The sequence below is a fragment of the Erythrolamprus reginae genome, chromosome Z (assembly GCF_031021105.1).
Source record: "Erythrolamprus reginae isolate rEryReg1 chromosome Z, rEryReg1.hap1, whole genome shotgun sequence".
Lineage (NCBI taxonomy): Eukaryota > Metazoa > Chordata > Lepidosauria > Squamata > Dipsadidae > Erythrolamprus > Erythrolamprus reginae.
Window position 1 is genome coordinate 147,341,290 of NC_091963.1, and position 24,939 is coordinate 147,366,228.

General features: G+C 40.6%; 2 protein-coding genes across 2 annotated transcripts in view; one reads left to right on the forward strand and one right to left on the reverse strand.

Moving 5' to 3' along the window:
- The first annotated feature begins 4,661 nt into the window (after window positions 1-4,661).
- On the forward strand, window positions 4,662-13,769 carry CMTM5 (CKLF like MARVEL transmembrane domain containing 5). The gene is made up of 5 exons (XM_070727926.1): window positions 4,662-4,760; window positions 8,172-8,324; window positions 9,197-9,292; window positions 10,515-10,593; window positions 13,577-13,769. Exons 1-5 carry the CDS (start codon window positions 4,662-4,664, stop codon window positions 13,591-13,593), a joined length of 444 nt encoding a protein of 147 aa, XP_070584027.1. The 3' UTR covers window positions 13,594-13,769.
- A 10,377-nt stretch (window positions 13,770-24,146) lies between these two features.
- LOC139175781 (myosin-6-like) overlaps window positions 24,147-24,939 on the reverse strand; it is a 79,234-nt gene continuing 78,441 nt past the window's right edge. The window contains exon 39 of the mRNA XM_070767064.1: window positions 24,147-24,173. Coding sequence (XP_070623165.1) covers window positions 24,153-24,173 — 21 coding nt within the window. The 3' untranslated portion in view covers window positions 24,147-24,152. The remainder of the gene's footprint in view (window positions 24,174-24,939) is intronic.

Here is a 24,939-nt window from a genome sequence, read left to right on the forward strand (position 1 = left end):
AGGACTGCAATGTTTTTTACTCCCATTCTGTGGGCGTCGCTTATTTTGTGGGTGTGGTTTGACAACCATGTGACCAGGGAGGAGTGGCTTGACGATCATGTGATTGAGGGTAGCTTAAAAATCATGTGACTGGCTTAAAGGTGACTCAGGTCAAGGGTTTGCGCTAGAGTTAGGGTGCCTGGCCTCTCCTCGCCTCAAAGAGACACAATTTCCCTCTCTATTTACTATTACTGAACATCCAAAATATGCTATTTAATTCGATGTATATATACCATATGTGTACATACATATTACACACAGGCACACAAAAATATACATTATTTACTATATAAACTGTATGTGTATACGCACACACACACGCACAGCTTTTCTAAAATTATACACATTCAAACCCATTTACTGTGATAGGAAAAACATACCCAGAGCCTAGAAGGGGGGGGGGGGGGGAAATCAAATATTTTTCTACCGGTACTGTGTACCTGACCAATTTTTTTCTACCAGTTCTGTGTAACTGACCATACCTGTAGCAGCCCATCACTGGGTCTAACCAAACTCCCCTTTATTGCTCCAACTTTTATTTTATTTATTTTTATTTATTGATTTATTTTGTCCAATACACAATGAGGGTTTTAGTGTCCCCAAACATCCCCATGTTTAATACAAGTCCTGGAGCAAAGCTCACACACGCACCTTCCTCGGACCTCTGGCTGAGAGTAATCGAGTAAGCCAGGTTTGCAAAACAATAACCAAGGCTAGAAGTCCAGTAAGCCAGGTTTGCAAAATGGTAACCAGGGCAAGAGGTTCAGCCACGCAGGCAAATCGGGCAAAGCATCACAAAACAGCGCATCATCTCCCGGTGTCGGCAAGTACACGCAAGGCTCCACAGATGCCCCTCCTATTGGACTAACAGCGTAGCTAAATTTTATATTTTATGTATAATAAAATACGCGACTCATACAGTCTGCAGTATGATCGCAAAGGAGATGCATTAGAAATACCTGTGAATTTGAATAATATTTGCAGTATGATCACAAAGGAGATAGTGGTTTAAATGTATTAGAAATATCTGAATAATTTTTGTGGTTGGACACCCAGAATTGTAATTGTATATTGTTATGATGATGTGATGCCATATTTATTTATTTTTTGCTTTCAATTTATTTTATGTAGTGACTTTTTATGTTACTGATGTTACTTATCTTGGCTAATGAAATTTCTTCGGCTAAGATTCGAGAGCACCCTTTTTATACGTTCCTTTTCCCCATTCTCTTTGATAATGTATTTCCAAGAATATTTTCTTTGCACATTGCTCTTTTTCTTCTTCTTTTTTTGGTTATTAATGAAAAAGCAATAAAATATAACTAAATTAAAAAGCAGCTTGTTCCTTCCTTGGCAACCTTCTTAGACAGATCAGATAGGAAATGAGACCTAATGAACTAATTCTAAATTTATTATATTCACTGCAAAGTTTTGGAGAGAATTCCTCAAATTGGTCAGATCCACACAGGGGCATAGATAGATAGATAGATAGATAGGTAGGTAGGTAGGTAGGTAGGTAGGTAGACAGAGACAGACAGAGATAGATAGATAAATAGATAGATAAATAAATAGAAAGATAGATAGATAATAGATAGATAGACAGACAGACAATAAGATAGATAGACAGAGATAGATAGATAGATAGATAGATAGATAGATAGATAGATAGATAAATAGATAGATAAATAAATAGAAAGATAGATAGATAGATAAGATAATATATAGATAGATAGATAGACAGACAGACAATAAGATAGATAGATAGATAGATAGATAGATAGATAGATGGATAATAGATAGATAATAGATAGATAGAGAGAGAAAGATAGATAGATAGATAGATAGATAGATAATAGATAGATAGATAGATAGATAGATAATAGATAGATAGATAGAAAGATAGAGATAGATAATTGAAATGAAATGAAATAATGAAATAAAATAAAATAAATAAATAAATTTTGCAAGTCGCAAAGTACAAATCTCCTCTTTTATGGCCTGAAATGTTCCTTCAGAACATCTTTATCCATCCATGAGGCAGCTCTGGGCTAGGCTGTCTCTTATTTTATTGCAAAGAAGAGCAACTAAAAGCATTAAAGGCCCAGGGATTAAAACACCCGAAGAATGGTTGCAGGATTAGAGTTTGACCAGTCTAGAGAAAAGAAGGATTTAGGGGTGACATAATAATAATAATAATAATAATAATAATAATAATAGTAGTAGTAGTAGTAGTAGTAGTAGTAGTGTAGTAACAACAACAACAACAGAGTTGGAAGGGACCTTGGAGGTCTTCTAGTCAAACCCCCTGCTTAGGCAGGAAACCCTACACTACTTCAGACAGATGGTTATCTAACATCTGCTTAAAAACTTCCAGTGTTGGAGTATTCACAACCTCTGGAGGTAAGCTGTTCCATGGATTAATTGTTTTGATTGTCAGGAAATTTCTTCTTCATTCAAGTTACTTCTCTCCTTGTTTAGTTTCCACCCATTGCTTCTTGTTCTACCCTCAGGTGCTTTGCAGAATAGCTTGACTCCCTCTTCTTTGTGGCAACCCTTGAGATATTGGAACACTGCTCTCATGTCTCCCCTGGTCCTTCTTTTCATTAAACGAGCCATGCCCTGTTCCTGCACCCTTTCTTCATATGTTTTAGCCTCCAATACCCTAATTATCTTTGTTGCTCTTCTCTGCACTTTTTCTAGAGTCTCAATATCCTTTTTACACCGTGGTGACCAAAACTGCAGTACTCCAAGTGTGGCCTTACCAAGGCCTTATAAAGTGGTATTAACGCAATCCATTCCATTCCATTAATGGATTGATGAAATTTTAGAGGTTAAGCTAGAAAAAACGCCACAATGTTTTCTATTAGGTATTATTCGCCAACATTTAAATAAAAATTATAGTATATACTTGATCATTCACATTACCACTGCAGCAAGACTAGCCTTTGCCCAAACTTGGAAAAAAGAAAAAAATTCCACAAGCTGAATTAGTACTAGGAAAAATCATACAATGTGCAGAAATGTCCAAATTGACCCTAGAAATAAAAGGTAACGAGGAATCGCAATTTTATGATTGTTGGAATTTATTCTATTACTGGCTCGAAAATAGAAACAAAACTCGCTAAGTATACCATAAAACATCTATATTAAAAAATATAAATAAATAAATAAAGTGGTCTCCCCTGGCCTCTCCCTGCCCTGGCACTGTATCAAGTCCAAATCACCATGTTTTTGAAGCCATCCATGCTCCAAGGTCCCTTCTAGCTTTATTCTGATGGATTGATCAATCCATTATCTGACATTTCTCCAAGCAGCATTTACGGCAAGAAAGGTCATAAACTTGGACATGTTTTGCTTAGGAACAGAAATTCTGGTCCCCATTGCGGTTGTAATTCGAGCACAACCTGTAAAAGACATCTCTGATCATGTGCAAAGTTCCTTCTCTTGTAAGTCAATGATCCCACGCCTTCTCAAATCTAACCTTCATACTTACAACCAGTTCTGAAGTTATGAAAAGGACCCCCTTGGAAATATACAGGATCGTATTTTGGGAACCTGGCAACTAGTCTGTATTTACAGATGCTTGTAGCATCCTATGGCCTTGTGTAACTGATTTATGACAGTTCCCCCTCCCCACTTGTTTATTTTCAGGTTTTGGGAAAAATACCCATAGGAAACATTGGGTAGCTTAACAACTGCAGCAAAGAAGATCCTGAACTCAGGTCTGATTATATGACTTGTTTTATGACTCTCATTACTCATTCCAGAATATCATTTCATTTATGATACACCATTTGCGATAGATAGATAGATAGATAGATAGATAAATAGATAGATAAATAAATAGATAGATAGATAGATAGATAGAGAATAATAAATTGATAGATATAGCAGAGATAGATAGAGAAATAAATAGAGAAATAGATAGAGAAATACATAGAGAAATAAATAGATAGATAGATAGATGGATAGATAGAGAATAATAAATTGATAGATACAGTAGATAGATAGATAGATAGATAGATAGAAAGATAGAGAATAATAGATAGATACAGTAGACAGACAGACAGACAGACAGACAGACAGACAGACAGATAGATGATAGACAGTCAGAGAGAGACTGATAGCTAGGCAGCTAGCTAGCTAGACAGATGATAGATGATAGACAGACATAGATATAGCTAGATTATAGATGATAAATGATAGATAGACAGATAAGAAGGCAGCCAGTCAGGCAAGAAAACAGACAGATAGAGATTGATTAGATATATATTAGGTAAAGAGGTAGACAGGTGGATACATAAGTAAGAAATAATAGCGGCGCCCCCTCTTGGAAGCGAGGCAAAGCGCAGGCGCTCCGGCTCGCTCCCCGTTGCCCTCGGGCTCCCCCTGCCGGCTGCCGGCTCGCCTCTCCTTCCCCTCTCCCCGCTATCCTTCGTCCAACGTCGGGACAATCGAGCGCTTGTTCTCCGGTCGTCGGTCGCCTCCTGGCCCGGCCAGACAATCCTCTTTTGTCCGTCCCCGGCCGGGATGCCAGGGCGAAAGTGCAGGGGAAGGCGGCGGAGCTGGGTCGGATCCTCCTCCGAGGATTTGCCCGGCCCGAAGCCCCCCGAGGCGGCAGGATGGGCGAGCGGGAGCCGGCGAACGTCGAAGATGGGGGCTTCGCGCTGGACAAGGACTTTCTGCGCTCCCCCAAAGGGGTCCTGATGGGGGCCGAGCTGGTAAATCACCCAAAAGACCCCCCCCCTCCGAAACCCTCCCCCCATTCTTTTTCCAAACTTTGCCGACGGTCCCTTTTGGGCTTTTTTTTGCCTTCATCCCTTAGCTTGACTGAGAGCATCCTTCCTTCTCCTTCTTCCTGCCTTTTTCTTCCTTCTTCTTTCCTTTTCCTTTCTTCTCCTTCAATTTTCCTTCTTTCCTCCCTCCCTCCCTCCTTCCTTCCACTACTTCCATTTCCTCCTTCTTCCTTTTTTCCCATTCTTTCTCCTTCAATCTTCCTTCCTTCCTACCTTTCTTCCTTTTTCTTTCTTCTTTCCTTTTCCTTTCTTCCTTTCCCTTCTTCTCTCCCTCCCTCCCTTCCTATCTACCTCTCCTTCCATTTTCTTCCTTCTTCCTTCCTTTTTCTCTCTACCTTCTTCAATTTTCCTTCGTCACTGCCTCCCACTCCCTCTCCTTCCGTTTTCCTTCTTCTATTTTCTTCTTCCCTCTTCCTTTCCTCATTTCTTTTCTTCCTTCTTTTCCCTTCCTCCTTTCCGTTTTTCTTTCTTCTATTTTCACTTGTTCCACTTTCACATTTTTCTTTTTCTTTCTTTTCTTTTCTTTATTATTTATTTTATTAATTAGATTTGTATGCCGCCCCTCTCCGTAGACTCTATCTATCTATCTATCTATCTATCTATCTATCTATCTATCTATCTATCTATCTATCTATCTATCTATCTATCTATCTATCTATCTACTCTATCTATCTATTATTTTCTATCTCTCTATCTCTATCTATCATCTATCTATCTATCTATCTATCTATCTATCTATCTATCTATCTATCTATCTATCTATCTACCTACTGTATCTATCTATTATTCTCTATCTATCTCTCTATCCATCCATCCATCCATCCATCCATCCATCTATCTACTGTATCTATCTTTCTATCTATCTATCTTTCTATCTATCTATCTATCATTTTTTCCTTCTCCTTTCCCTTTCCTTCCTTCCTTCCTTCTTTCATTTTCCTTCTGGTTTCCCTTCCTTCTCCACCTTCTCTCTGCAATGGCTGATTCTGTTCCCCCCCAAAAAATTAATCCATCCTTCTTGCCTTCCCTTCTCCCCTCTCTCTTCGCACTCCCTCAATTGGACGGTTTTCTAACTCCACTTTCCATCGTTCCCTCCTGTGAGGAACCCAGCCCCAGATAGCCAGGAAGGGAGTAGATCTCTTTTCTTCCAGAATTAGAGGTGATGGGACACATACACAAAAAATGCGGAAGGGGGTAAAAAAATGTCCAGAGATCAATGACTAATTTTCTGTACGGCCGTACTACAATTCCCATCACGCAAAGTATTGACATTGTGATGAGGCTGGCTTGGGAGGGTGAGGTAGAAAAACCTCTTGATTCAGGGAAATATTTATATTTATAAATACAATATTTATATATACAGTAATATAATATTTATAGTTATAAAACCAATATTTCCTAATTCTTGGTTGCTTGGAAGATGCGTGGACTTCAGTTTCCAAAATTTTCCCCATCCTGAAGGAGAAAGCTGCCCCTGTTGAACATCTGCCTGTCCTTAAAGCTCTAAAAAGCACAGGTGACCAACAGAGGGGTTAAAAATGTGTGGACTTCGAATCCCAGAATTCCTCAGTCAGCCATGAGAGACTTTCACAGTCAGTCAAGGCAACCAGATTTCCTGGGGAATTCTGGGAGTTGAAGTCCACCATCCTTAAATGATTATAATTGTTTATTTATTGATTGATTGATTTTGTCCATTACAAAAGAGTCGGGGTGGCGCAGCAGGTGGAGTGCTGTGCTGCCGGCCACTGAAGCTGACTGTAGATCTGAAGGTCAGTGGTTCAAATCTCATCTCCGGCTCAAAGTTGACTCAGCTTTCCATCCTTCCGAGGTGGGTAAAATGAGGACCCGGATTGTGGGGGCAATAGGCTGGTTCTGTTAAAAAGTGCTATTGCTAACTTGTTGTAAGCCGCCCTGAGTTTAAAGAGAAGGGCGGCATAAAAATCAAATCAATCAATCAATCAATCAATCAATCAATCAATCAATCAACAAAAAAACAAAAAAACGACACAAAGAGGGTTATAGTGGATATACATATAGTAAATATATAATGAAGGTTATAGAGGATATATTCATAGAAAGATATATCTAAGAAAGAATAGAAGATATAGGAATAAAATATATCAATGAAAGAATAGAAGAAGAGATATAGGAATAGAAGAAAGGTTTAGGAGATATAGGAGAGCAATAGGACAGGGGACGGAAGGCACTTTAGTGTACTTGTACTCACCCCTTACTGACCTCTTAGGAATCTGGAGAGGTCAACCGTAGATAATCTAAGGGTAAAGTGTTGGGGGTTTGGGAATGACACTATGGAGTTCGGTAATGAGTTCCACGCTTCGACAACTCGGTTACTGAAGTCATATTTTTTACAGTCAAGTTCAGAGCAATTAATATTAAGTTTAAATCTGTTGTGTGCTCTTGTTGTAACTTGTTGTTGTTGTCGTCGTAACTTTGAAAAACTGTCACCTAACTTAGTCACCTTTTCCCATGCTGTTGTAACGAACACTAAATGAAATGACAAAGTAACTCCGGGCTGGGGAATTCTGGGAGTTGAAGTCCACATGTCACCAAGCATCCAAGGTTAATAAATACGTTTTGTAGTGTTTATGGTGAGTTCCAGTATTGGGTTGCTACCGGTACAGATGATGACGGCGCACCATTAGTGAAAGCTGTGCTGTGCACACAGCTTCTGTTCTCCCGCGTACGTGCGCGCACATGTACGTTTTTCGTTTCTGTATACGAGCAAGAAGCAAAATCACTTTGTGTGAGAGATATTTTGGTGATTTTTTGCAGCAAAAAAATTGCCAAAATCACTCTCTCTCGTGCGTCCCCTCGTGAAATTTTGTTCCCTGCGCATACGCAGAAGCAAAAAAATTACCAAAATCCCTCTTGCACGCGCATCCCCTCATGAAATTTTTTTACAAAATTTTTTTTTTACTATATATAAATACATTGAAAACATTAATTCACATACTTATATGAGATTTTCATACGCACCGGAATTCATTAGTCTGTCATTTTGTATGTGCAGGAAGCAAAAATCTCACAAGGGGACACATGCGCACAAGAGAGTTCAGTGATTTTTTTTTTGCTTCTGTGCATGCGCAGCAGCAAAAAAATTGACAAAAATCTCTTTCCGCATACGCAGCAACAAAAACACGCTGAGATGTGCATGCGCGCATGCAGGAGAACAGAAACTCTGTGCACAGCTCACTGGTAGCGGCAGTAATGGGAATCTACCCCTGGTGGATTCCCATTGAATCAAAAATCTACAAATTCAGATTTAGGGAGAAATGTTTTACCGTTCACACATTACCTTCTACCTCCTTCTTTCAGGGTCTCTGTTTCCTGGTTTTCTTGCTGCTCACGGTTTCTGTTTCGGCCTACATGGGTGCTGCCTTGCTGGAGATGTTGGTCACTCTGACTTTCCTGGGTTTGAGAGCCACGTACTACCACGAACGTCTGACCCGGGTCAACTGGCCCTGCCTGGTGGGTAAACCTCTGGGTTAGAGGTAGTAGTGGATTCCTACCAGAACATTAAAGGAAGCCGCAACAGTAGCAAAAGTTGAGCTTCATGCGCAGCTTTGGGTGTCTTGTGTGCTAGTGTTTTTGCTTCTGTGCATGCACAGGACACAAAATCTCATGAGGGGACACACATGTGAGGTTTCAGTGATTTTTTGCTTCTGCGCATGTGCAGGAGCAAAAAAATCACAGAAATCTCTCGCGTATGTGCAGGATGCAAAATCTCAAGGAGGGACAAACATGTGAGATTTCAGCAATTTTTTGCTCCTGCGCATGCGTCGAAGTAAATAAAAATCACTGAAATCTCTCGCATATCCGCAGGATGCAAAATTTTAAGGAGGGACACACATGTGAGATTTCAGCAATTTTTGGCTCCTGCGCATGCGCTGAAGTAAAAAAAAATCACCGAAATCTCTCACGTATGCGCAGGACGCAAAATCTTAAGGAGGGATGCACATGTGAGATTTCAGCAATTTTTCGCTTCTGCACATGTGCCGAAGCAAAGAAAAAGTCACAGAAATCTTTTCTGCGCATTACTTTGGGAGATTTTTGCGTCCTGCGCATGTGCAGAAGCAAAAACTCACTGGAATGCACACATGTGAATCCAAAGCTACGCACTAGTAGCAGCGGTAGGAGCAATCTGCCCCTGGGTTAGTGTCAGCGAAGTCCCTTTCCCTGACAAGTAGCATTGGAGATAACTGGATAGCACTGAAGGGCATTGAAGAGTGTGATCCATAATTTTCTGCCTTTTTTTTTTTAAAAAAAATCATTTTAAGGGGTTTTAGGGTTTTGGGAATGGACTCCCACACTGATTTGGGGACTTTTTCCCCTCTCTGCAGGATTTCCTTCGGTGCGTCAGCGCGGGTATTGTCTTCGTCGTGGTGGGCTTCGCCGTCATTGCCACCAACCATGAGGGATCGGCCGTGTCAGCCTTTGTGAGTGACCGCCTTTCCTCCCGATCGGCTCCTTACCATCGGGAGTTCTGGGAGATTTGGAACTCAGAATCTCAGATTCTGAATTTGGGAATTCCGGGAGACCGTATTCCAGATCTCTGATTGGCTCATAAGGAGGGGTGGAAAATGTCCATTTGGGAGTTGTACCTGTTGAACCAAAGCTTTTTACAATCAAATCCTTTTTACACTTGTGTTTTAGTATTTTATTATTTTGTTATTTTATTTACTTATTTACTATTTTATATTTATTATATTTTAGTTTAGTTTATTATGTTACCTTAGGTTTTTATTTTTTACATATTTTAATTTAATTTTATTATGTTATACTTTGTTTTATTAGTTTAGTTTATCGGTCTTTATTTTATTTATGTTATATGAGGTTTTTATTCTATTTTTAATTTTACTTTACTTTAATTCAGCATTTTATTTTATTTCAATTTAGTTGAATAGTTTGTTTTATTTTATTTATAGCATGTTTTTATTAGTTCCATTTTATTTTATTACTATAGTTTATTTCAATTTAAGTTTGTTAGCTTCTTTTATGCATGTTGTTTTTATTTTATTAGTTTATCTTATCTTATTTTATTATATTATATTTTATTTCAATTTATTTTATTAGTTTGTTTATGTTATGCATTTTATTTTATTTCAATGTAGTTTAATTTATGCTATATGGTTTTTACTTCCTTTTATATTTTATTTTATATTATTAATTTATTTCATTTCATTTTAATTTCATTTTATTACTTTATTTATCATTTTATTTAATTCTTTATTGTGCTTTACTAATAACTGCAGGTAACTCAATAGCCAACACTACAGCCTCCTCATATTTTCCCCGTAATAACAACTCTCTGCAGCAGGCTGACTTGAGAGAAGTATTTATATGTCACCCACCCCATTCTCAAGCAAATCTGGGCAGCCTAAACATTGAATAAGTAAATTTATGAATATTTATGTATTATATACAAGACCTAAAGGAGCAGAGCTTGGGTCAAATGGGTGCCATTATGATTTTTTAAAAAACTCCTTCCATTCCCTACTGCAAATTACCGGTAATTTTTCCCCCCGGAGGCAAATCTAAGAAAATTCCCATGCAAGTGTCCATGAAATGTTAATTTTGGACTTAACTAAAAAATGTGTATTTTTTCCAAATTGGAGAACCCTTCAAACTCTCAGGCTTTGCTTCTCTGCTTCATGCCAGGTTTTCAGTCTTATTCTAATTGGAATTTTCTGCTTGGACGCCTACAAAACCTACCAAGCAGAGATGGGACCGGAAGAAGGTGAGCAGATCGAATGAATTTATAGAATTGGTGCTTGTTTTGCTGCGGCCATGCTGAGTAATTTTTATTTTATTTTATTTTATTTTATTTTATTTTATTTTATTTTATTTTATTTTATTTTATTTTATTTTATTTTATTTTATTTTATTTTATTTTATTTTATTTTATTTTATTTTATTTTATTTTATTTTATTTTATTTTATTTTATTTTATTTTATTTTATTTTATTTTATTTTATTTTATTTTATTTTATTTTATTTTATTTTATTTTATTTTATTTTATTTTATTTTATTTTATTTTATTTTATTTTATTTTATTTTATTTTATTTTATTTTATTTTATTTTATTTTATTTTATTTTATTTTATTTTATTTTATTTTATTTTATTTTATTTTATTTTATTTTATTTTATTTTATTTTATTTTATTATTTTATTTTATTTTATTTTATTTTATTTTATTTTATTTTATTTTATTTTATTTTATTTTATTTTATTTTATTTTATTTTATTTTATTTTATTTTTTACTTTACTTTACTTTACTTTACTTTACTTTACTTTACTTTACTTTACTTTACTTTTTACTTTACTTTACTTTACTTTACTTTACTTTACTTTACTTTACTTTACTTTACTTTACTTTACTTTACTTTACTTTACTTTACTTTACTTTACTTTACTTTACTTTACTTTATTTTATTCATTCATTCATTCATTTATTTATTTATTTTGTCCAATTCACAATAATACACAATGAAGGTTATAGAGGATATAGTAGAGAAGAAATACGAGATGTAGGAGAGACTATAGGACAGGGGATGGAAGGCACTCTAGTGCGCTTATGTACGCCCCTTAAATTGGGACGGAGCTGGTGTGAAAAAAGCCAAACCCAGATTGACCACCTGGAAGGGGGACCACCAGTAGTGGGTTCTAAAACCCTTCACTAGTGGTTTGTCTGCCCCAGGCGGGGATTCCTCCTCGCCGGCGTTCCCAGAGCGCTCCCGGTGACTGGCATGGACACATGTGCATCCAGAGGGCGGGTGCATGTCAGCGTGAGATTCAGCTTCTGCACATGCGCCGGAAGCCAAATCTCACATGAGGATGCGCGAGCGAGCGAGATTTCGGTGATTTTTGCTGATATTTTTGCTTCTGCATATGCAAACATCAGGAAATATCGCCAAAACCACCCTTGCACACAAGTCGTCTCACAAGATTTGGTTTCTGGCACATTACTGGTGTTGTTCTGCATAATAATAATAATAATAATAATAATAATAATAATAATAATAATAATAATAATAATAATAAAATATTAGATTTGTATGTCGCCCCTCTCCGAAGACTTAGGGTAATTCACAACAATAATAAAAAACAATATTATAGCAAAACAAATCTAATATTAAAAAGAAGCATATAAAAACTCTATCATATTTAAAACCAAACATAAAATATAAAAAGCCTGGGGGAAAGGTGTCTCAACTCCCCCATGCCTGGTGGTATAGGAGGGTCTTGAGTAGTTTACGAAAGACAAGGAAGGTGGGGGAAGTTGATTCCAGAGGGCCGGGGCCGCCACAGAGAAGGCTCTTCCCCTGGGGTCTGCCAAATGACATTGTTTAGTCGATGGGACCCGGAGAAGGCCAACTCTGTGGGACCTTATCCATTGCTGGGATTCGTGTGGTAGCAGACGGTTCCAGAGGTACTTTGGTCCAGTGCCATGTAGGGCTTTAAAGGTCATAACCAACACTTTGAATTGTGACCGGAAACTGATTGGCAGCCAATGCAGGCCATGGAGTGTTGTAGAAACGTGGGCGAATCTGGGAAGCCCCACGATGGCTCTCGCGGCCGCGTTCTGCACGATCTGGAGTTTCTGAACACTTTTCAGAGGTAGTCCCATGTAGAGAGCGTTGCAGTAATGATGAGGGCATGAGCGACTGTGAGACAATGACTCCCTGTCCAAATAGGGCCGCAATTGGTGCACCAGGCGAACCTGGGCAAACGCCCTCCTCGCCACAGCTGAAAGATGATGTTCCAATGTCAGCTGTGGATCGAGGAGGATGCCCAAGTTGCGTATCCTCTCTGAAGGGGTCAGTAGTTCCCCCCCAGGGTGATGGACAGACAGATGGAATTGTCCTTGGGAAGCAAGACCCACAGCCACTCCGTCTTGTCTGGGTTGAGTTTGAGCTTGTTGACACCCATCCAGACCCCAACAGCCTCCAGGCACCAGCACATCACTTCCACATCTGCAGAAGTGCTCCAGGTGGGTGGGCAGAACCTCCCATTGCCAATACTACCAGTTCTTAAACCGGGCCAAAACAGGAGCAACCTACCGCTAAGAGACCATCAAGCGATATCTGGAGTGTTGTGAGTGGTGAGGAAAGCCAAATCATGGCTTTCCTCACCACTCACTTTGGGGAGGAAAATTGGGGATTACAAGGATATATCCTTGTAATTCCCAAATTTGGAATGAAATCTGATGACAGATTCTCCTGAAAGGTAGAATCATGATTTAATTCGGACTACGAGCCCGGGAAAGAATAAGAGGGAGCTGATTGGAGACTATGCAGAGGTCTTGATTGATATTTAGTTGGCGTAATTATCAATAAAAACGGATACTCTGTCATCTCCACTGCCATTACTCAATCTCTACAACATTAAGACGTGTGGACTTCAATTTCCAGAATTCCCTAGCTGTGAATTCACCCAGCTGTGCTGGCTGGGGATTTCTGGGAGTTGAAGTCCATCATCCTCCTCATCTTTTAACAACTCCATCATCCCTTGCAGGGTGGAGCTTCGGCAACTGAATGGAGCTAGAGGAGTGTTCAATGGCCGGATGCTTTTCCTGTCGCCAATGTGAAATTTTGTTCAGCAGATATATACTCATTGTACCCAGAGAGAGAAAATTATCCACCTCTACCTAGGATTGAACTCACAGCCTCCTGATTGTAAGAGCTCCAACCAAGTTTCTTTTCCTTTTCTCTTACAGACCCAGAGCGTCGGTGAATTTGCATGTTCATAAGTCCCTGCCTCAGTTCTCCAACTTCCGTATCCACCTATGGAGATGACTCCCATCTTTCCTGGAGACTCCGGATCCGTGTTTTTTGTAGATTATTTCCAGATTTAATTTGCCGAAAAGACAAGATTAAAATTGCTTCGGATGCGATACAATAGGCCTCACGTTTCCAGCGATTAGATACGTGTGTAGGAAGAAGTGAACACAGATGTCTTTTACTACTAAACATATCTACACTACTAAATCTCTCGTGTCTGCCGGTTTGTAACGGTGCTTCGTGGGGCAACAGTTTGCGGATTCATGTGCTTCAAAGTCATGTGACTTAAAGCAGGCGGGGTTTCCATCTATCGACGCTACTGGAACGCTCCTGGAGATGGGCGTAGGCGTGCGGGCATTTAGCAGGTGGGTGCAGGTGTCCACGCACAAGGTTCGGCTCCTGTGCATGCAACAGAAGACAAATCTTGTGTGAGGACATGTGTGTGAGTGAGATTTTGGCGATTTTCGCCTATATTTTTGCTCCTGCGCATGCGCAGAAGCAAAAAATCCTGAAAATGGGCAAAATCTCACACACAAGAGGTCCTTGCAGAAGATTTCACATCTGTCACATGCACAGAAGCCGAATTTTGCATGGGCATGTACATGCACATGTTGGGGGCATGGAGTGTGCACATCTCCATTACCACTAATGGATCGCTGATCCCACCCATACCAGCTGCAACCCATTACTGACTTAAAGATTGTGTCAAAAATCTGGGATACAGGATTCTTGTGGGGTTGAATTTTTGGCAAAGCCTTGGCCGCTTTGGGGGTGATATACTGCCATGCTTGCTGTTGGAAATCAGCTATGGTGATGTGATTTCCAACAGGCCTCCCAATTTCCCACAAAAACAGTCACTGGGGAAGCCTGCAGGAAAACGAGTCACAATCATTGGTTTTGGGGTTTTTTTTGCCAGTTTTTCTGTTTAGAGAAGGAAACCTCTCTGAAACAGATGAATTTTAATTGCAGGCTTCCTAGTAGAACCCTTGACCCCCCTGAATCAGGAGGTTATCCTAGAGGTCATCCAACCCAACCCTTTCAGAGTCGGATAATTGGGAACATCGCTAACGAGACCTATTCACTTCTGTTTGAAGAACTACGGTGAAGGAAAGCTCACCACTCCATGTGGCTACTTGTTCCTCTAGCTCAAGGCTCTCCAATTAAGATGTGTAGACTTCAACTCCCAGAATTCTCCAGCCAGCCACACTAGCTGAGGAATTCTGGGAGTTGAAGTTCACAAGTCTAACCAAAGTTGGGGACACCTGCCCTAGCTGATGCCTTACAACTTTAGGAAGTTTCTCTTGATTTCTAGGGTCTACCTCAGTGTAGCCACTTTAAGCTGTGTGGATTTCTTCAACTCCCAAAATTCCAACAGCCAGCCAGAATTCTGGGAATTAAAATCTACACCTCTTAAAGGGGCCATGACTAAGAAACTTGATATTGTCTCCTTGTGTACAGAAATGCTAAGTAGGCACCAGTGGTGAAATTCAATTTTTTTTTCTTAATGGTTCTGTAGGCGTGGCTTGGTGGGCGTAAAGTCATGTGACTGGGTAGGCGTGGCCAACTTAAAAAAAAACTTTTAAAGTATTTTTTAAACTAACCAGTTTCTCCCAAACTGGTAGTTATAAAAATGCTTTTAAAAGTTCTTTTGACAATCAGCTGTGAAAATCAGTTGTGCCTGCAATCATCAGAACCTTTAAAAAAAATCTTTTAAAGCATTTTAACTACCTATTCGCCAGAACCGGTTGTAAAATGCTTTAAAAAACAAAAAGGGGTGGGGGAGGAGAGGGGGGTTCTGACAATTGAGTGGCACATCTGATTCACAGCTGATTATCAGAACCAGTCGGTCAACTAATTGTTCCTCGGGATCCTTGAATCTACACTTAGCCAGGACAGATCGGAGGCGAGTAACGAAGTCGTTGGTTGACTCGCCTTCAGATTGGCGCATTTGTGCAAATTGGTGGCGGTAGACTCGAACAGGAGTTGTCGGCTGAAAGTGAGCAGCAAGCTTGGCTTGAAGTGTTGACCAAGCAACGGTTTCTAAAGTATCTGGGTCGACGAGAGTGGAGGCTAAGCTATAAATTGCTGGTCCGCAATAGCTTAGGAAAATAGCCCGTTTCCTGTCGTCATCTGCATCTTGTAGGTTGCTCGCTTGTAGAAAAATTCTAAATTTGGACATGTATGATGTCCAGGATTCCGAGTCTGGATTGAAGAACGGTGGTGGTGGAGCCATGACCGAACTCATGGTTGCTTGGTGGGAGTTCGACCTCCTCGTCGCGACTGTTAAATCACTGCACCGGAGACTTCTGTTTGTTCATAACACGTTTATTCACAACACACAACAAGCAAGCGTTCTCCTGAAAAGCAACTCCCAACAAGGGAAACGGCTAACCCGTGGCCCTTTGTTCTGTCTGGGTTCCCCCCGACGTCAACACCAACTAAAAAGAGTAGCCAGACACGCTGGTAAAAAGCAAAGTCATTTTATATCTTTGAAAACAAACACAGATAACAAAAACTGTTCTTACAAACTGGAATGCTATGAAGCTTCACAGAAAAGTCACGACGGCCAGACAATACAACAGGCTTCTTGCTGGCACACACACCACTGTAGATAATAAAACCCATGCCTCTCCCAAGTTTTCAGCCTTCGAGGCCACAAGCCAGAATCAGAGACGCCAAGGATCGAAGCAAGGTCACAGGACTCCCAAAAGATAACTCTCCACAATACAGGAAGGGCGGGCCTGCCTTTTCAACCTTTCTGAGGAGAACCACACCCAAACCCAGCTGTTGCCTATTAGGGATGGAAATACCTGGCTAATTGTCCCCTTCTTTGTGCTGCCCTTCTCTGCCTTATATCTATGATGGCTTGTGCGTTCTCATCTAATGATTCCAGGCTACTCGCTGGGGAGAGCTCCCCCCCGGGGGTCTCAGGCTGCTCTCCCTCCTCCTCGTCCTGACATTCCTCTTCCCCGTCTGCCTGGTCCTCCTCCTCCTCCTGTTCCTCGTCCTCCCCCTCTGAGCATGGAGCCGGCAGAGTTCCAGCCGTTCCCTGAGGAGCCTGAGACTGAATCACAACACCCTATTTATACCTTTTCTTATATGTGGGCTTTCTAACTGACAACTGTTTAACTTTGGGGGCAACTTACATTTAGCCGCGTCTTAACCAATCAGTGAATTTCTTCAATTTGTTTAAACGAACACAACACTTTTAAAAAACAAAATTGTTTAAAAAAAAAATGATTGATTCGGGCGAACTGGTAACATTTTTACTACCAGTTCGGGTGAACTGGCCTGAACCAGTAGCATTTCACCCCTGATATGTGCCTTTCAAAACTGGGTGTGGAAGTAGTACTGATCTGAAGGTTCAAGGAACTCCTAACCCTTGCTCCAATCAGACAAAAGTGCAGAAAAACCAACCAGAATTCACCCCAGTCGTAGTATAATATTTTGCATTAATATTCAGAAATCCAGGAACAAGAAGTCCTTTGACGCTAGAGTTGGACACAGATGTGAATTGCGTCGTACATTATTACGATGGAAAGGTCCGTAATATAGAGTGAATGGCCTTTTGTGTAGCAGTGGGCGTGAGGGCTGGGCTCGGGTGAACATCGGCCTGCAGAACGAGTGTGAATTGAGTGTTTGTGTGTGTGTGTGTGTGCAAAAAAAAGGTTTTAAAACTTTTGCGAGACGTGGAATCTCTCAATAAAAGAATCTGAAGAAATTCCTCCCCAATGAGATGAAATTGGATGGGGTTGAACTTTTGAATTTCTCTATTGCTTCTCCCAAAAAAATCTCATCAATTCACACAATAAGCCAAAATTGTGGAAAGCTGGTTTAGAGAACTAGATTTGATGAGCTGCCCAGGATGAGGCCAGGCTACAAAAAATTGTAGTCCTTGACTTACAATCTCTTCGTTTAGTGACTGCTCACAGCAGTGAAAGAAGTGGCTTATTTTTCACACTACTTGTGAGTGGTCATTTTAATGACCCCTGTAACCCCTTGCAGAGTGGAGTCTTGAGCAACTGAATGAAGCTAGCAGAATGTTTTTTTACTGGCCGGATGCCATACCTGTTGCCAATGCGGAGTTTTGTTCAGCAGATATATTCTCATTGTGCCCAAAGAGAGAGATTTATCTGCCTCTACCTAGGATCGAACTCACAGCCTCTTGCTGGTGAAGTGAGAGCTCCGCCTCCACCGTACCACTCACTACATGCGCATGGTCATGTGATTGACTGTGGCCAAAGGGGGCAAAGCTCATTTAACAACTGTTCTTGCTTAACAACGGAGATCTCGTGCTCAAGTGTGGTTGTTAAATTGAGGACGAGCTGTAAAAAGGAGAATTGTACAACTAGTCCTCAAGTTACAGCCTGAATTGAACCTGGCATTTATGGTCACAAGTGGTAAAAATGAGTTACCCTCGCCCTGAGTAAGTTTGCCCCATTTTATGACTTTTCTTGCTAAGTGAATCACTGCTGTTGCTAAATGAGGAACATGGTTGTTAAGTGAATCCATTTTCTCCGCCGACTTGGCTTGTGAGAAGATTGCAAAAAGAGGAATCACATGACCCCACGAGGCTGTGAACTGTCGTAAATGTGAATCAGTGGCCAAAGTGTTCGAATTTGGGTGGCATGACTCCGGAAATGCTGCAATGGTCATAAGTGTGAAAAATGGTCATAAGTCAATTTTTCAATGCTGTCACTTTAAATGGTCACTATTATAAGTTGAGGACTCCCTGCATTTGTTTTTCAGTTGCTTCTCAACACTGTTCTTTCTTTCTTTCTTTCTTTCTTTCCTTCCTTTTTTCTTTCCTCCCTCCCTCCCTCCTTTCTTTCTTTCTTTCTTTCTTTCTTTCTTTCAACTTTTTGCAGGTTGTGCCTCAGAAAAAAAATTTGGCTGCCAAATCCACTGTTAATTTCTCATCTAAACCAATAATTATTACCAAATTAGATGTCAGCTTGATCTCACTGTTAAATGATGTACCAGGTTGGAAGGGGGAATAATTCCAGTTTTGTTGGTTAAATTAACTCCAGGCCAATCCTTTCCTTTCCATTTATAAAAAAAACTGACTGTAATACTTAACATAGCCCCCCAGGGGAGCCATCTCCCAAGGAATAACTCTAGGGCAGTATGGCAAATTTGTGGCACTTGGAGCCATATCCACTGGCACATGAGCTGTCGCCCTAACTCAGCTCCAATGTGCATGTGTGTGCAGGCCAGCTGATTTTTGGCTCACACAGAGGCTCTGGGTGGGCGTTTTTGGCTTCCAGAGAGCCTCCTTTGGAGCCTGGGGAGGGCAAAACACCAGCCTATTGGGCCCACCAGAAGTTGGGAAACAGACCACTTCCAGCCTCCAGAGGGCTTCTTGGGGTGGGGAAAGCTGTTTACGTCCTCCCCAGGCATTGAATTATGAGTGTGGGTACTTGCGCATGCACAAAAGTGCATGTGCACACTCCTTCGGCACCAGAGGGAAAAAAGGTTTGTCATCACTGCTCTAGGGCATGGAATCTAATTTCGCCTGCAGATGCCAACTCTAAACATCAGGGGGTGCTGTCGACCAATGCAACTTTAGAATTAAGAGCTAGGAAACCATTAATTTTTTTAAAAAGTAACCTTGTAAGATACAGTGGTACCTCGGTTCTCGACCACAATCCGTTCCAGAAGTGTGGTTGAGAACCGATTTGGTTGAGAACCGAATTAATTTATCCCATAGGAAATAATGGAAATGGATTTAATTGGTTCCCAGCCCATTGACTTGCTGGGAACCAATTAAATCTACAGTATTTCCTCTATTTCCTATGGGATAAGGATCTGAGGGGACGGGGTGAGAGGGAATGGGAGTCGGAATCCCGACACGCCCCTCCTGGCCGCCCTCTTAACAGCCTCCCAGTCTCTACCTTGTAACTGCTCCAAGCTGCAGGAAGGGTAGGACTGGCTGCAATACCGGCAGTTTTGGGGGGCTCCTTTCCTCAGCGGTTCAGTTCGGTACCTCCAGGCAGCTGCACCAACTTTTTCCTTCCCGGCAGCGACGGCTCCGGCGGCTTACCTTCATCACATGACGTTCCTGATGCTGCTCCTCCTCGTAGGGAAGCCGCCGGAGCCGCCGCCGCCGGGAAGGAAAAAGTTGGTGCAGCTGCCTGGAGGTACTGAACTGAACCGCTGAGGAAAGGAGCCCCCCGAAGCTGCCGGTATTGCAGCCAGCCCTACCCTTCCTGCAGCTTGGAGCAGTTACAAGGTAGAGACTGGGAGGCTGTTAAGAGGGCGGCCAGGAGAGGTGTGTCGGGATTCCGACTCCCATTCCTTCTGACCTCGTCCCCTCAGATCTTACATTTCGGATAGTAAACAAAATTTTCTGTTCAGTATCCGAATTTTTGTTTGGATACCGAAGCAAATTTTTGCAGAAAATTTTGTTTGAAATCCGAAATGTATGAAAACCGAGGCGTTTGAGAACCGAGGTACCACTGTATTAGGAAAATATTCTCTTCTCTCACTAATTTTCTACCAGGTAACGTAACTCAAGGGCACATTTGTTTACAAAAACTGCAATACACACATGACATAAATACAGGCAGTCCTCCACTTTCGACTACCATTGGACCCAAAATTGATGTTGCTAAGTGAGAAATTGGTAAAGCGAGTTTTGATCCATTTTATGACTTATCTTGCCATATTTATTCCGTGAATCGCTGCACTTCTTAAACCTGTAACATGGCTGTTAGGTGAATTGTTTTGACTGCATCTCTCAAACCATCCATCTGTTAAACTACTGAAGTTTGTAGATGATGCAACAATGATTAGTTTCATTTAAGACAACGATGAAATCGCATACAGAGAGGAGGTTGAACAACTATCTCAGGGACCGCCTTCTGCTGCACGAATCCCAGCGACCAGTTAGGTCCCACAGAGTGGGCCTTCTCCGGGTCCCGTCAATTAAACAATGTCGCTTGGCGGGACCCAGGGGAAGAGCCTTCTTTGTGGTGGTCCCGACTCTCTGGAACCAACTCCCCCCAGAGATTAGAATTGCCCACACCCTCCTTGCCTTTCGTAAGCTGCTTAAAACCCACTTCTGCCGCCAGGCATGGGGGAATTGAGATACTCTTTCCCCTAGACCTCTACAATTTTATGCATGGTATATGTATATGTATGTTTGATTTTTATAATAATGGGTTTTTAACTGTTTTTAGTATTGGATTATTATTATATACTGTTTTATTACTGTTGTTAGCCACCCCGAGTCTGCGGAGAGGGGTGGCATATAAATCCAATCAATCAATCAATCAATCAATCAATCAATCAATAAACTAGCCTCGTAGTGCGACTGGAACAATCTGGAACTGAACACACTCAAAACTGTAGAAATGGTGGTAGACTTTAGGAGAAACCCTCCCACCCTCTCACCTCTTACAATACTAGACAACACAGGATCAACAGTAGAGACCTTCAAATTTCTAGGTTCTATCATATCTCAAGACCTTAAATAGTCACCTAACATCAGAAACGTCATCAAAAAAGCACAACAAAGAATGTTCTTTCTGCGCCAGCTCAGGAAGCTCAAACTGCCCAAGGAGCTGCTGATACAGTTCTACAGGAGAATCATTGAGTCTGTCATCTGCACCTCTATAACTGTCTGGTTTGGTTCTGCAACCCAACAAGACCGACACAGACTTCAGAGGATAATCAGAACTGCAGAAAAAACAATTGCTGCCAACCTGCCTTCCATTGAGGACCTGCATACTGCACGAGTCAAAAAGAGGGCGGGGAAAATATTTACGGACCCCTCGCATCCTGGACACAAACTGTTTCAACTCCTACCCTCAAAACATCACTACAGAGCACTGCACACCAAGACTACTAGACACAAGAGGAGTTTCCCCCCCGAACGCCATCACTCTGCTAAACAAATAATTCCTTCACCACTGTCAAATTAGACTGCATTACTATTAGTCTTCTCATGGTTCCCATCACCCATCTCTTCCCAGTTGTGACTGTATGACTGTAACTTGTTGCTTGTATCCTTACAGTTGATATTAACATTGTTTCCTGTCTGCTTATTTGTACCCTATGACAATCATTTAAGTGTTGAATCTCATGATTCTTGACAGATGTGTCACTTATTGTTGTGGTTAGCTCTGCCCCAGCTCCTGCCCCAAGGAATGTGCAGGTGGATGTGGGGGAAACATCCACCTGCCGCAGGCCTGTTTTGCTCCCGATGGAATCTGCCGACGAAGCCTCCTCTGACCAAGGAAGCATGAGTGACAGGGAAGAGTAGAGTTTGGCTGACAGCCCAGGAGGAGATCAATCATCTGTATCATCCCTGGATTCTGAACAAGAATTAATGACACATCCACGCATGCGTAGAGTGATGCATAGGAGACAACAACTGAAGGATTATTACAGGAGATAAGTGAGGCCACCTGTGGTTGGGTGAGGCTGTTGTAATTAGTGCTACATATAAAAAGAGCAGCATGCTGGTTTAGCCTCCTGGAAGTTTATCTGATTCATTGTTTCGTCAAGATCGTGGTTTTTGTGCTGTTCAATTTCCCAGTTATTGGGTGGGCAATTGGATTGCATTTAACCTGTGCCTTGTGTGTACCAGAAAATCCGTTTGACATTTTAAAAAGGAGCTGTTTCTGTTTTTCTGTTGATAAAAACTTTTGGTTTTTCCTTTTATCGTGTGGTGTGTGTCTTCCTGGACTAATTACCCTGTAATTACGGGCAGTTGAAACATGCCGGCAGAACACTTATCTTGTCTTATTATGTACACTGACAGCATCTGCACCAAAGACAAATTCTTTGTGTGTCCAATCACACTTGGCCAATTACTCTACTCTATTCCTATTTCTGTTCCTATTTTTATTCTAGCCTGCCCATTGATTTTGCTTTTCAGAAGGTTGTCAGAAGTTACAGAACTGTGTTTATTGGGAATATTGAATTGGAAAATTCCAAAAGATAAACAGTACTTAACTCTTCACATATTAACTGCGGCCTGAATTACCTTTGCACAATACTGGAAGCAAAAAAAGAGAGATTCCCTTGGGATGAAATGGTGATCATTAAGATTTTAGAATGTGCTGAAATGGATTGGACAATGGAATTAAAAGGGGGGGGGGAAAGAGGAATCGGACTATTACAGAATCTGGAATAGACTTTACAATTGGCTACAAATTAGGAATCAAAGTAAGGAACAGAAAAAACTAAAACCTGAACAATAAAATATTCATGTACTGTATATATGACACTATAGGTTAAATTACTAATGGCAAAAAACAAGTATCAAAACAAGTAAATAATGAAGGAGGAAAATAGTAGGAATATATTTTGACATGAAATACTGTAAATATACATATTGCATAGTGTTCTTAATGTTTATATTTGTACATAGTCTGTATTTGATCAATTTTATTATGGTCTTATTATTTTTTACTTTTTTATTTTTCTTTGTTTTTTTATTTTTTATTTGTGGTTTTTAACATTGGAAAATCAATAAAGATTATTTTAAAAATAATAATAATAAAGAAGTGGTATTCTACCAGTTTGGCCTAGTTCAACTGAACTGGTAGGGGTGATCTGCAGGTGGGACTGCCCCAATTTCTATGTTGTCTTATTTCTCATGTTGTGAAGCTGCATGTATTTATTATTATTATTTTTATTATTATTTATTAGATTTGTATGCCGCCCCTCTCCGTAGACTCGGGGCGGCTCACAACAATAACAAAGACAATGTAAAAACAAATCTAATAATTTAAAAAACGCTAAAAGCCCCATTATTAAAAGCAACCATACACACAAACATACCATGTATAAAGTGTATAGGCCCAGGGGAGATGTCTCAGTTCCCCCATGCCTGACGGCAGAGATGGGTCTTAAGAACTTTACGAAAGGCAAGGAGGGTGGGGGCAGTTCTAATCTCTGGGGGGAGCTGGTTCCAGAGGGTCGGGGCCGCCACAGAGAAGGCTCTTCTCCTGGGTCCCGCCAAACAACATGTATGCATGGCAAGCTGCGCACACAAGCAAAGCACACGCGCGGAAGGTCGCACACTCACATTTGCGAACTGACAAAGGTTGTAACAAAAGGGGAGTTATGTGACCAGTCATAAATGTGAGTCAGCCATCAAGCATCCGGATATAAATCCCGTGATGTTGCAATGGTCATCAGTGTGAAAAACGGTCACATGTAGGTCATTTTTTTCAGTGTTGTCGTAACTTCGAACGTTCGCTAAGCCACTTGTCATAAGTTGAGGACTACCAGTATGAGTTTTGGAAATTGGTTTCCCCCTGAACATGATTCTGGTATGGATTTATTTTAATGGGGGGGGGGAGGAATTATTTGATGCTGCTTTACTGATTGGCTCTTCACACACATTTCAGACTTGAGCAATAGAAAATGCGCGGGAAACGAAATTCGTGTTGCTCTTTAGATTTATTTTACTGCACTATATTGACGTTAGGGCCTCTCCAGGCAAAAGGTTGTCGCTAAATGGCTACTTTGGCTAAAGTGAGTTTTTTCAAGGCTTCCTCACTCTTCGTCGAGAAGTTTCTGGAAGAGAGAAGCAGGGAAAAAAAATGTAAAAAATAAATAAATGAGAAAGCAAAAATGAACCACAATTCTTTGCGACTGAGAATTACATATACGTTTTTCTATTTTGTGGCATTTTCCCCAGGGAATTTTGAAGGAACCTTTGTTATTATGATTATTATTACTTTGTTATTTTGCACATAGACTTAAGAGCTTCTGCAGCTGGAGAAACATTCCTGGTGTGTCTAATCACACTTGGGCATTAAAGAATATTCTATTCGGTTCCATTCCCTATTCTATTTTATTCTATCCTATTCCTTGGAATAGGATAAGAGTATTGTATTTAATTCTCTTTTCTGTTCTGTCTTCTCTTCTTTTTTCTTATCTTCTCTTCGATTAAGTTCCAGTACGTTAAAGAAATTTTAATTTTGGTGAGAAGCATATATTGCCTATTCTATAGTCAGTATCTTCCTGGTAGCTGTCTGTCCCACAATGTGGAGCAAACCAGGAAATTAATTTCACACAAAAAGCTAAAAGCTCTCTGTTTCCATCTGTCTCTCTTTCTCTGTCTCTGTCTTTCATCACTGTCTCTGTTTCTGTCTGTCTTGTTCTCTCTCACTGTCTCTCTGTATCTGTCTGTCTGTTTGTGTATATCTTTCTTTCTTTCTTTCTTTCCTTTCTTTCTTTCTATCATCTATCTATCTGTCTATCTATCTGTCTATCTGTCTATCTGTCTATCTGTCTGTCTATCTATCTATCTATCTATCTATCTATCTATCTATCTATC

Bases quoted from the DNA above. Each gene is read 5' to 3' on its own strand.
- CMTM5 (XM_070727926.1), top strand. From the start codon at position 4,662: ATGGGCGAGCGGGAGCCGGCGAACGTCGAAGATGGGGGCTTCGCGCTG. The intron at 8,325-9,196 runs GTGGGTAAACCT...CCCTCTCTGCAG, and splicing joins GGGTCAACTGGCCCTGCCTG to GATTTCCTTCGGTGCGTCAG. The intron at 9,293-10,514 runs GTGAGTGACCGC...GCTTCATGCCAG, and splicing joins GATCGGCCGTGTCAGCCTTT to GTTTTCAGTCTTATTCTAAT.